Raw genomic sequence first — 10,975 nt, 5'->3', positions numbered from 1 at the left:
TTTTTAGTAGAAACGAGGTCTTGCTCTTTGCCCAGGCTGGTCTCGAACACCTGAGCTCAAACAATCTGCCCGCCTTGGCTTCCCAGAGTGCTAGGATTACAGGTGTGAGCCACTGCGCCCGGCCAGTCCTGATGGATTATTATTCAATTTACTGCTGGACTCAATTTGCTAATATTTTATTGTGTTTGCAAATATGTATGACAGCCTAAGCTTTTCTTTTCTTATACTCTCCTTGCCTCAAGCCTCCGTGACCCTTGCCTAAAGGTATAAAACTTGACTCTAATCCACCCTGACTAAAGAAGGACAGTGACTCTGGAGCTTACTCCTGGCAGAGGCATGTCAGAATTGCCCTTCTAATTGCCCGTCTCTGCTTGGAGGGAGTTGTAATGGGCTCTGTGAACAAATTTCAATGACCCCTATATGTTTTTTTATAATCCTCTCCCTCTCACGTTTTAGATTCTCAGTCCAGTAAGGCTCGATCACCTTTCTGAGCTGTCTCCCAGAAATGACAATTTCTGGGAGACAAAGGAGCGGAGGGAGATTCTGAAGGCCCCTGGGCGGACTTCCTGACACCAAGACTCACCATCCCTCACTACCAGGCCCCAGTGCACACAGCCCCTTGCTAATTCCAACACAACCTGTCCCTAAGCACATAGTCCCTTCTTAAAAAGCCCATATTCTGCATTAGAAGAGCAGATTTGAGGCAGGTTTTCCCAACAAGACGTCTTCCCTATCCCTTTCTTTCTTGGCAATCCTCGTTGTCTCAATAATTGGATCTTTGTGTGGTGAGCAACTAGACCTAGGCCAACCCCCCTTGCAGTTTTTATAACAGAAAGCGTTCACTGGCCTGGGAAGGGTATGGAGGTTGAGCATGAAATTTCCTCTACCCATTCTAGAACTTGGAGTTACGCAGTGCCGTGAACTCTGGAGGTGGAAGTAAGAGGAACAGAGGGAACGGAGCAGGACATGTAAACTGTTTATCTTCCGGGCACTCCTGGCTATGAGTTTCCTCAGCGTAAGAGGTGCTCAGATGAGGTGGGTCAGGCCCAGTGGTTCAGGGGAAAAAACAAGTGTTGGCGAATACCCAGAACGACGCCGTGTTCGGCTATGACCTCATCAACATGGCTGCCGGCACTTGCTTGCAGGAAGAAGAAAACTGAGGCACCGCAGAATCACTTCCGCTTCCGTTGGCGTAAGCACTTTCATTTCTTCTGTTACCGTGACTAAGATGGAAGCGTTTTTGGAGTCTCGGTCTGGACTTTGGGCCGGGGGTCCGGCCCCGGGACAGTTTTACCGCATCCCATCCACTCCCAGTTCCTGCATAGATCCGGTGTCCTCGCTCCACGGGGGTCCGATCGCGCGGACCCAGTAAGTTCTGGCGCCTTAGCCTGCGTAGGGGGAGAGATCGAGGGGCCTGGTGCTGCCGGCCGGTTATGAAAAAGCCGGGGAAAGCCAGGCGGGGACCCTGGGGACGCGCGAACGCAGGGGAGTTCGGGGCGCGGAGTCCTGCAGAATGCGGAATAAACGGAAGGAGCTATAGAAAATCAGAAGCGGAAACCAATGCGTGGAAAGAGGGCGCAGACCCTTCCCCCGCGCCTGCCCCATCTTCTCCTCCCTCCAGGAACCCCATGGTGACCGGGACCTCAGTCCTCGGCGTTAAGTTCGAGGGCGGAGTGGTGATTGCCGCAGACATGCTGGGCTCCTACGGCTCCTTGGCTCGTTTCCGCAACATCTCTCGCATCATGCGAGTCAACAACAGTACCATGCTGGGTGCTTCCGGAGACTACGCTGATTTCCAGTATTTGAAGCAAGTTCTCGGCCAGATGGTGTAAGTCATCTAGAGAATAGAAAGTAGATCCCAAGTGGGGAGGGGCATCCCCTCTTTTTTATTCCCTTAGATGAGACGGGGGTACTTGAGGCAGCAGCGGACTGGGAGAATTGTTGAGGGTGGAAGACGTGAGAGTGTTGGCAATAGATAGTTTTCGGTTTTAGGGGGTGTAAAATGGGAAAGATTATGGTAACTTCTTTGGGGGATGGGAGGAGATCCCGACTTCCTTTCCCTTTTCTCACAACCAATTCCTTTTAAGGATTGATGAGGAGCTGTTGGGAGATGGACACAGTTACAGTCCTAAAGCTATTCATTCATGGCTGACCAGGGCCATGTACAGCCGCCGCTCCAAGATGAACCCTCTGTGGAACACCATGGTCATTGGAGGCTATGCTGATGGAGAGAGGTTGAATACAGATAACTTATTTCCTTGACTACCCAACCTAGTTCCTGTGTAGTGTCTCTTTTATCTCCTCTCCCCAAGTGAATACCACTAACTCAGACCCATGGTCCCATTCTTTAGCTAAGATGAGAAACTTAAGGTGAAATGAGTTCTTTGACCCATTGTATCCTGTTAGCTTCCTCGGTTATGTGGACATGCTTGGTGTAGCCTATGAAGCCCCTTCGCTGGCCACTGGTTATGGTGCATACTTGGCTCAGGTAAGTGGTGAGTCTCGAGGTAGGAGACGGGGGAGACAACAGCAAATGGGTTTAGTGGTTGTCTGCTTGTTCTTCCCCTGGACCTCTGTCATGAGGGACAGGCTGGGATCCCTACTGCTGGGCAGATGGTTTTCTTTGTAGTCTGGAGGCTGTTAGTGTTGACATTTAGATTCCAACGACAGGGTGGCATGTATGGGAGTCAGTGGACATGTGCAAAGAGAGGACATTCTAGAACTTCCCCTTCAAGTGGGTCTTAGCTCAGTAAGTAGAGTTCATTCTGGTGAGGCAATAGGTAGAATGCTGTCTTTTCACTCACTTATGCCTTTTTACTATGTAGATTGGAGACAACTAGCCTGTTATTCAGCCCGTGATATCTCCCATGGTTTTTCCCTCGATCTCCCTAGCCTCTGCTGCGAGAAGTTCTGGAGAAGCAGCCAGTGCTGAGCCAGACTGAGGCCCGAGAGCTAGTAGAACGCTGCATGCGAGTGCTGTACTATCGAGATGCCCGTTCTTACAACCGGGTGAGGGGTGTGAATAATAAAAATGCCAGGGACCTAATTTGCAGGCTCTGGATACTTGCAGTCCCTGGGTCTCTGTGCTTTAAAGAACAGATTGGTTCTCCTCTGTGTCTCCTATTTTCAGATCGGGGAAGACCTCTGTTTGACCCTTAACCAAGCCCCAAGGACTTGCTTCATTTAGGGGTGGGCGTAATCATAGCAAGCTGTGCTTTCTTTCAGTTTCAAATTGCCACTGTAACTGAAAAAGGTGTTGAAATAGAGGGACCACTGTCTGCAGAGACCAACTGGGATATTGCCCACATGATCAGGTAATTTAAAATTACAGTAGGAAACGCCAGGCGTCGTGGCTCACGGCTGTAATCCTAGCTCTCTGGGAGGCCAAGGCGGGCGGATTGTTTGAGTTCAGGAGTTCGAAACCAGCCTGAGCAAGAGCGAGACCCCGTCTCTACTAAAAATTAGAAAGAAATTAATCGGATAACTAAAAATATATAGAAAAAATTAGCCGGGCATGGTGGCGCATGCCTGTAGTCCCAGCTACTCGGGAGGCTGAGGCAGGAGGATCGCTTGAGCCCAGGAGTTCGAGGTTGCTGTGAGCTAGGATGACGCCACGGCACTCTAGCCCGGGCAACACAGTGAGACTCTTGTCTCAAAAAAAAAAAAAAAAAAAAAAAAAAAAACAGTAGGAAAATACAGGTGGTAGAAGAGTTGGGAGGTCCCTTGGCTTGCATCAAGCTGGGCTTTTCTGGAAGGCTAAACCAGAAAAATTCTCTTGGTGGAGGTGGTTTTGGCTGGAGGGTAGAGCTGTATTTGGGAGTTGATCCCTTTATGCTTCCCAATTTTATTATTCTCTTTTCCTTTTTTAGTGGCTTTGAATGAAATACAGATGCATTCTCCAGAACTACAGTTAAAACTCCTTTTAACTTTGAACTTGGCTGGTTCAAAGGTAGTCTTTTCTTTTGTACATTAAATAAATGCTTCAAAATGCTTGCTGAGTGGTTTTATTCTGAGTGGGTCACACCTACAGCAAAACTGCCAAGTACTGCCGTGTGCCATCTCCCTGGTCAGAGAATTCTTAGGCTCTTGTAGCAAATAAAGAATTCTCTTCATGACAATACAGAAGACCCACTAGTGTCTTCATCTGGGGCTCCACTAGAGGCAGCTTCACGTAGAGGTGAGACTTAAATCTTTGTGTGCTAACATAACTGGCTTTTGTGTTTAAAACTTTTCTTCAGTATTTTACCCCACTGCACTGGGTTCTAAAAGAACACAGATCTGGTTAATGTTGGCTAAATGATTTTCATTATAACACCATTTCAAAGATAGGTAGGCTGGATGTGGTGGCTCATGCCTGTAATCCCAGCACTTTGGGAGACCGAGGCAGGAGGATCTCTTGAGGCCAGGAGTTCAAGACCAGCCTCGGTAACATAGTGAGACCCCATCCCTACAGAAAATAAGTTAACTGAGTGTGGTGGTGTACATCTTAGTCCTAGCTACTGGGGAGGCTGAGGCAACAGGATCACTTGAGCCCAAGAGATCAAGGCTTCTCTGAGCTACAATTACGTTACTGCACTTCAGCCGGGGCAAGAGCATCAGACCATGTCCCAGAACAAAAAAAACAAATGTAGCATCTAGTAGAGCCGATCTATATAAAGCTTAACCTGGAACTGAGTCTCACTCCACCCATCTATCCTTACTTTTCATATAAAGGAATACTAAGTAATGCAAACATATTTTAAGACAAGAGTCTTGCTCTGTTGCCCAGTGGTATTGTCATAGCTCACTGCAACTTCAAAACTCCTGCCTGGGCTAAAGTGATACACTTCTGCCTCAGCTTCCTGAGTTGCTGGGACTTAAGGTGTGTGCCACCATGACTGGCTTATTTTTCTGTTTTTTGTAGAGATACGGTCTCACTATGTTGGCCAGGCTGGTCTTGACCTCCTGGCCTCCCAAAATGCAAGCATTATAGGCATAAGCCACCACACCAGGCCTAAACATTTAAATGTTTATTGTCCAAATCACTACTAAATTTCTAGCACTGTCAGAAAGCTTCTTAGAAGTATTGTGTGTCATTAGAAAGTCCCAAGTCGTGTGAATCAGGTCAGTTGGGGTGTTAGCCATCCCTGGAGTGGTTCTAAATGTGAATTTTTAAAATGAATACCCTAGGTGATTCTGATGCATATCTTCTCCAAATCTCTTTGAGAAACTGCTATAGGTAGCAAACTACTATAGAAATTCAATGAGGTGAGAGAACTGAGGGAGACATCAAAACATCCCTCCATTTGTACTGTCCATGATAACAACTAACTTGTAAATTTAAGCAAAAGAAAACTATGAGCTTTCAGTTGGAAACATCCACACAGTCTCAACGCAGAAAGTAGTCAATAAATACATGTTTATTGATTAAACTGAATTATAAAAAACAAACAAACAAAAACCTTCCTTCTACTACTAAGCCATGCAGGCAGAGTCCACAAAGACAACTTCCTGACCAAAACCCAGCTGATCCACTGTTGGTATTATGATCTTAAAAAAAAAAATCACCTATCAAGAAAGTCAAATCAGTGTGCAGAGGACAGGAACCCAGCTCTGCTAAGGCTGTGGCTGCTGCAGAGAATACCAAAGAGTAGGATTGAGTTGTAGACAGAAGTGACCAATCATAGTTCTTGAACTTTCTCAAAGGCAAAGGGTTGACTTTAAAGTTCACAGTCTGTCAATAAAATGGCATCAGGCAAGAAGCTGGGGAAGAGAAGCCCAGATGGATCCTTAGTTTGGTTTCAGATACCACGGGTTCCCGAAGCTGGCCAAGCTGTTTCTGGGAGGGGTTACTCCAGTTCACTATATTATAGTGTGCTGGGGGGGTTAAAAAACAAAAACAAAAAAATGGGTTGGGAGGGGAGAAATGGGTGGTAACAAATGTCACACCTGTACCACCAGGCCCATCACAGCTTGAGCATTTCCCAGTCTGTGAAAGCCCACTAAACAGGGTCACCCAGAAAAAAAACAAGTTTATAAATCCATTTCCCCTCACTTTATTAAATGTTCCACTTATGTACATTTTTAAAGATGAACCATTTACAAGCTTGTGCGGGTTGCCTCCTTGGCTTACAGGAGGGAAATGTTGCTGAAAGCCTCAGATGGACAAAGAGGTGTAGCTGTGAGAGAAGACGACTTGGTTTTTTGCTCCTTTTCTCTGTACGGTACAGTGCATTTTGTTTTACAACCATGAGTACACACAATTTTAAAAAATCCCTCATGCAAATTATAGAAAAAAATTTTCTTTCCTTGAAGCTGGCAGTGAAAAATAAAGATTCATATCTTTGTGCATACCCCAGTGTGTTTCTTCATGTCAGATTCTTCTCTAAGCATTAAGAGAAATAGGGGAAAGCCACAGGGTAAGCTGGATTTCAACAAATGGTCTTTTCAACACTTAACTTCTTGCACAGTTAGCTCCTGGCTGTAGGACCTGTGATCTCTTGAACAGGCATGTTCTCCACTTAACAGGATGAAGTTCAGTAAAGCAGGGACTTCCCCTGGGGGCTTGCAGTATGAAGACTCAAACTGGGAATGGCTTCCACCCTAACACTGATCGATCACCTCGGTATCTTTCGCTTGCTAATGACACGCGTATGATCCTTTGTCCAGAGTGATGGACAGTGTGAGAATGGGAAAAGGGGCCAAGGATCGCAAGTGCAAAGACCATTGTTTTTGTTGTGTTTTGGTTGGGGGGGAGGGTAGTAAAGAAAAAACAAAATCTATTCATCATCTGGATGATTAAAGGTGGTTTCATGCATTTTTAAAGCCACAATTTTATATCTAGAGTTGCTGTAGAAACCAACATCTCTAGAGAGGGAAGGAAAGAAAAGGAGAAGGAAGAGAGAGTTCAGTGGGATTTTTTTTTCCATTTTCATTTTTATATAAAAGTGTTAAGACCACAATGAAAAAAGTTTTTTATCCATATATATAAAGAAACCAGTTTTGTGAGCTACATATTTTTGTCTTTCCCATCTTCAGAAATGTTCTCACATTGACAATGGTTAGATAGCATCATGCCCAAAGACATTGGCCACACAGTAAAACAAACAAACAAAAAACCCAGAAGTACTATGATACAATTGAGGTAAATGGGGAAACAAAAAGATTTAACATTCGCCCACAAAGGATTTTTTTTTTCTTTTTCTTGATTTTGTCAGAAAAATACCAAACACGGCGATTAAAATTTAAAAAAAAAAATATCACAAAAACCTGTTCTTAGCAGAAGTGAATGACCAATGGGCCGGCTCCTCAGCTCAGATGTGATCACTGTTGGTTTTCCTAATAATCCACAAATCCACAGGGAAGTATAAGTCAACATCAGGGGGCAGTGGTGGCATAAAATTAAAAAATATAAACCAAATACCCCACCTCGTATACCCCCTTTTCCCTAAATCTCTCTACCCTCCCTCACGCTTTCCCACCCCAACTCCACTCCCCCTCTCCTGACCCCAACACTCAAATCTCCATCAGATCTAGGTCAGCTTCTTCAAAGCCATAGAAAGACTCGGTCTCACTTTCACCCTCAAAGAGCTGGTGAAGGCTTTCAGGCTCAACTGTCTCTTCAGGAGATGATCTGGGTCGGGGAGTGGAAGCTGAGGGCTCCTCAGACTGATCCCCACTCAGCTTCAGCTGCTCCTCTAGGGAGGCAATTAGCTCCTCCTGTATGTCAGCATTTCTCGTAGGTGAGTTAATGTTGCCATCAGGGCCAGGCAGAACACTAGCTACCAGGAAAGACCTCTGAACTAGCTCCGGACAGTCCCCAATGACACCCAGCACTTCACCCAGCCAGACCAGCACCAGCTGAAGCAGGACATCAGAATCACATGCAGTATCTGCCATTTCCCGCGCCTGCTCCTTCCATTTTTTGTGCAGGAAGTTCTTGACAGTTCGTTTGATGCATACATCTAATGGCTGAATTTTGGAGCTACAGCCTGCTGGGACCACTGCAGGCAAAGTGCTAGAGGCACTAAGCATAGCCAGTACCTCTTCTGACAAGTGAGTGCGATGACAGTCCATCACAAGCATGCCTTTGCTGTGCTGGCAAGCTGTGTGCTTCTGCCACACCCGGGTTGACCACAGCTCCATGATCTCATCATCACTGTAGCCACTCTCCTTTGCCTCCAGCAATATGGAGTCTGGCACATTAGCAGGCTGATCCATCTGTCCTCGGTAGAAAACCAGGGTGGGAAGGACAGTGCCATCTGCCAGAATGGCCAGCACTACATCACACCAAGGTTCCCCTGTGCCCACTGTCTGCAGGGCATTCTCCTTCCGGTCATCACTGCTCAGCACCTCTGTATCCAGGAACAAGGAGATCTCGTCAATAGCCACAATCATAGACAAAGGTAAGTCCTGGTTGTGAATCTGCCGCTGTACAAATTCAATGAAGAGTCCTGCATTCTCTGCCACATCCTTAGGTAGGGTGTGGGCCACAGCTCGCCGAGCATGGGGAGTGAGGTGGTGCCGCAGCATGAAACGCACAGCCCACTCATAGGAAATCTTAAACCCCCCCTCCAAAGAACGTCCTATTTTGGTGGCCTTCTGGAACAAAGTCTCCTCATTTACAGGTAGCTGCTGCTCTCGTTGGGTCAGCACCCACTCAGCCAGTTTCTCTTCTGCCTCAAAGCTCAGATATTTGCCCTCTAGATTCTCCCCCTGGGAGGCCTGGAAGCGACGAAGCCAACGCCGGATACGTCGCTGGGGATTTCGGAAGTGTTCAGCTGCCTGCTCTGTATTGCAACACAGGGCAAACAGCACTACTCGAAGCTTCTTCACAGACAGCTGCTCCTTCTTGCCAACCCCACCACTACTACCGAGACCTGAAGCTTGCTCAGGTTCCTGGGTAACTGGGCTCCCTTCATCCTGGTCATCAACATTCAGACATTCGGCACCCTCTGTAGCGGGTGGAAGGGCTGAAGGTTGAGGGTGAGTGGGCGTTGGTGGTGGGGTTGCAGTTGAGGCTGGTGATGGGAGTGCCTGGGCTACGGGAGTTGGTAGCTCTTCAGGCTCGGCTGGGGTGGCCCCCACAGATTTCACAGTGGCAGCTTTGTTAGGGGGGAAGGAAGAAGACGGGTACATATTCTTCAAGTTCCGGTCATGCACTCGGTCACGAGTCTGGCCATGCCTAAAGGGATGGGGGTGGGGAGCAAAGAGAGGAAAGGAAAGCTCAGTTAAACTAGGAAATTGAAAGAATAGTAATAATAATAATAATAAACAGCAAACACACTGTAAAACAAATTAAACCATGAAATCAGAGTTTTTGTTACCTTGAGTGAGATATCCAAGTGAGTCCTATGGAAAACGAAACAATACAAAAAGTTAGCTCAGTGAAGAAACAAGCCCTCCAAAGACAGTGTCCTGGAATTTCAACCTATTATACAAAAATACACCCTTCACAGTGACCAATGTTCCCAGTCTTCTGTAAACTTCAGGTTAGAATGTTTCCAATTTGCCATGGTGAATGGATAAGGCCAGACAGGGATGCTCCTGACTCGTAGTATGACCTGTATCTCTTTTTTCCCCACTTGCTTAACTAACTCCCATCCCTCCTGCTTACCTCGTGGCAGGATGCTGCTGGATCTGTGAGAGGGGTTGAATACCAAATGCTTGGCCATGGCGTCTCCCATAGAGGTAACAAAGGAACATGAAGTGCAGGCCAGCTTGATTCCACTAAGAAAGAGAATCAAGAGTACATGTAAGACAAATACAGCAGTGACATTTGACAGAGTTAAGCTCTGAGGCTTAATAAAAAAGAGAAGTACCTCTTCTTTCTCCTCTTTCTCAAATTGATTCACATAACCACCCCCCAAAATAATTACAAGGTCTTAATGCAAAAACTAGAAAAATTAAGAGACTACCAATAAATTTTTTCTTACCTCACAGAATTTTTAAACAAGGCCAAATACTTGGGGCTCTTCCGTGGAACATGATTGCTGAGAAAGACAAAGTGGTACGAGTTATGGTGTTCTGCCGGCGAAGCTAGAGATCACCAGCCAATGACAATGCCCTCAGCAAAAGAAATGCCTCTTCAATCCATCCTAACCTCAACCCAAGCCAGTTTTCCTATCACCACGCTTCTTAAACCTTAACATGAATTGCCTGAGGATCTATTAAAATTCACATTCTGATTCAGGAGGTCTAGGGTGGGGCTGAGAGCCTACATTTCTAACAAGCTCTCATTAAATCCTGCTGGTATGAATGCTTGAGTAGCAAGGTCCTTCAAAATTAAGAGTACAGACTATCAAAATCAAATGAACAGGAGTTGGGCCTCTTACCCTGCTAGGAGAGATAGACAAATAGCTCTGAGTTACTAATAAAAGAGGAAACATATCAGAAGCAGGGGAAGGAATAAAATGAGTTCTTGAGAATCTGAACTCCCAAGTAGACACACTAGTTTAATCACGACTTACTTGATCATGTGGTTGGCATAAGCTCGAGAGCAGCAGGTGCTATAGCGACACAGAGAGCAATGTACGTAAGTAGGGAAATGATTAGGAAAATCTGGGATCTCAAAGCTGCACTCCAGACATGTCTGCCGGCCCATGACACTCCTGTCAAAAAAAAAAAAAAGGAGAAGATTCTCATTACTGCTTCAGAGGTCCCCATATTGTAGGATTTTAGACAACATATCCTACTAAAAGGCTACCAGATGGCATTGGCTATTAGAAATAATCCTGCCCACCCAGTCCCCACCCGCCCAACACTTAGAAGAAGGCGCTGACATTTTCCTAACAGCTCTCTTCTGGATGTTGCGCTGGACAGGGGGATAAAGGAAGACAGGCAGAGGATCCGTTGAGGAGGTCAGTGGTGTTGCCTCCTGCAAGGCGCTGGGTGGTGTATCACTGGAGGATACAGGACCAGTTCGTGGCTGCCCTCGGGAAGCCCGGATTGTCACCTGAGGGTTGAGGGAAGGAACAATTAGACAGTACTCACACTA

At 46.3% G+C, this 10,975-nt stretch overlaps 2 protein-coding genes across 5 annotated transcripts in view; one reads left to right on the top strand and one right to left on the bottom strand.

The window, feature by feature from the left end:
• Positions 1 to 1,180: 1,180 nt before the first annotated feature.
• On the top strand, positions 1,181 to 3,993 carry PSMB4 (proteasome (prosome, macropain) subunit, beta type, 4). Its single transcript, XM_012658726.1, has 7 exons — positions 1,181 to 1,368; positions 1,622 to 1,828; positions 2,088 to 2,234; positions 2,407 to 2,488; positions 2,893 to 3,009; positions 3,226 to 3,314; positions 3,870 to 3,993. Exons 1-7 carry the CDS (start codon positions 1,229 to 1,231, stop codon positions 3,880 to 3,882), a joined length of 795 nt encoding a protein of 264 aa, XP_012514180.1. The 5' UTR covers positions 1,181 to 1,228; the 3' UTR covers positions 3,883 to 3,993.
• Positions 3,994 to 5,382: 1,389 nt separating this feature from the next.
• The window catches only part of POGZ (pogo transposable element with ZNF domain), a 53,389-nt gene continuing 47,796 nt past the window's right edge, over positions 5,383 to 10,975 (bottom strand). For 3 of the 4 annotated variants that reach the window (XM_012658721.1, XM_012658724.1, XM_012658725.1), the window contains 6 exons: positions 10,761 to 10,933; positions 10,449 to 10,589; positions 9,915 to 9,971; positions 9,596 to 9,708; positions 9,306 to 9,330; positions 5,383 to 9,163 (listed from right to left, as the gene is read on the bottom strand). In XM_012658721.1, coding sequence (XP_012514175.1) covers positions 7,495 to 9,163; positions 9,306 to 9,330; positions 9,596 to 9,708; positions 9,915 to 9,971; positions 10,449 to 10,589; positions 10,761 to 10,933 — 2,178 coding nt within the window. In that variant the 3' untranslated portion in view covers positions 5,383 to 7,494. The remainder of the gene's footprint in view (positions 9,164 to 9,305; positions 9,331 to 9,595; positions 9,709 to 9,914; positions 9,972 to 10,448; positions 10,590 to 10,760; positions 10,934 to 10,975) is intronic. The other variant, XM_012658723.1, reaches the window with a different exon arrangement.

This window comes from Propithecus coquereli, unplaced genomic scaffold (assembly GCF_000956105.1).
Source record: "Propithecus coquereli isolate 6110/MARCELLA unplaced genomic scaffold, Pcoq_1.0 Scaffold59, whole genome shotgun sequence".
Lineage (NCBI taxonomy): Eukaryota > Metazoa > Chordata > Mammalia > Primates > Indriidae > Propithecus > Propithecus coquereli.
This window is presented reverse-complemented; position numbering and strand designations above follow the sequence as displayed.

Coding starts and splice junctions, on each gene's coding strand:
- PSMB4 (XM_012658726.1), top strand. CDS start 1,229: ATGGAAGCGTTTTTGGAGTCTCGGTCTGGACTTTGGGCCGGGGGTCCG. Junction 2,489..2,892: donor ATGGTGCATACTTGGCTCAG/GTAAGTGGTGAG, acceptor CGATCTCCCTAG/CCTCTGCTGCGAGAAGTTCT. Junction 3,010..3,225: donor ATGCCCGTTCTTACAACCGG/GTGAGGGGTGTG, acceptor GCTTTCTTTCAG/TTTCAAATTGCCACTGTAAC.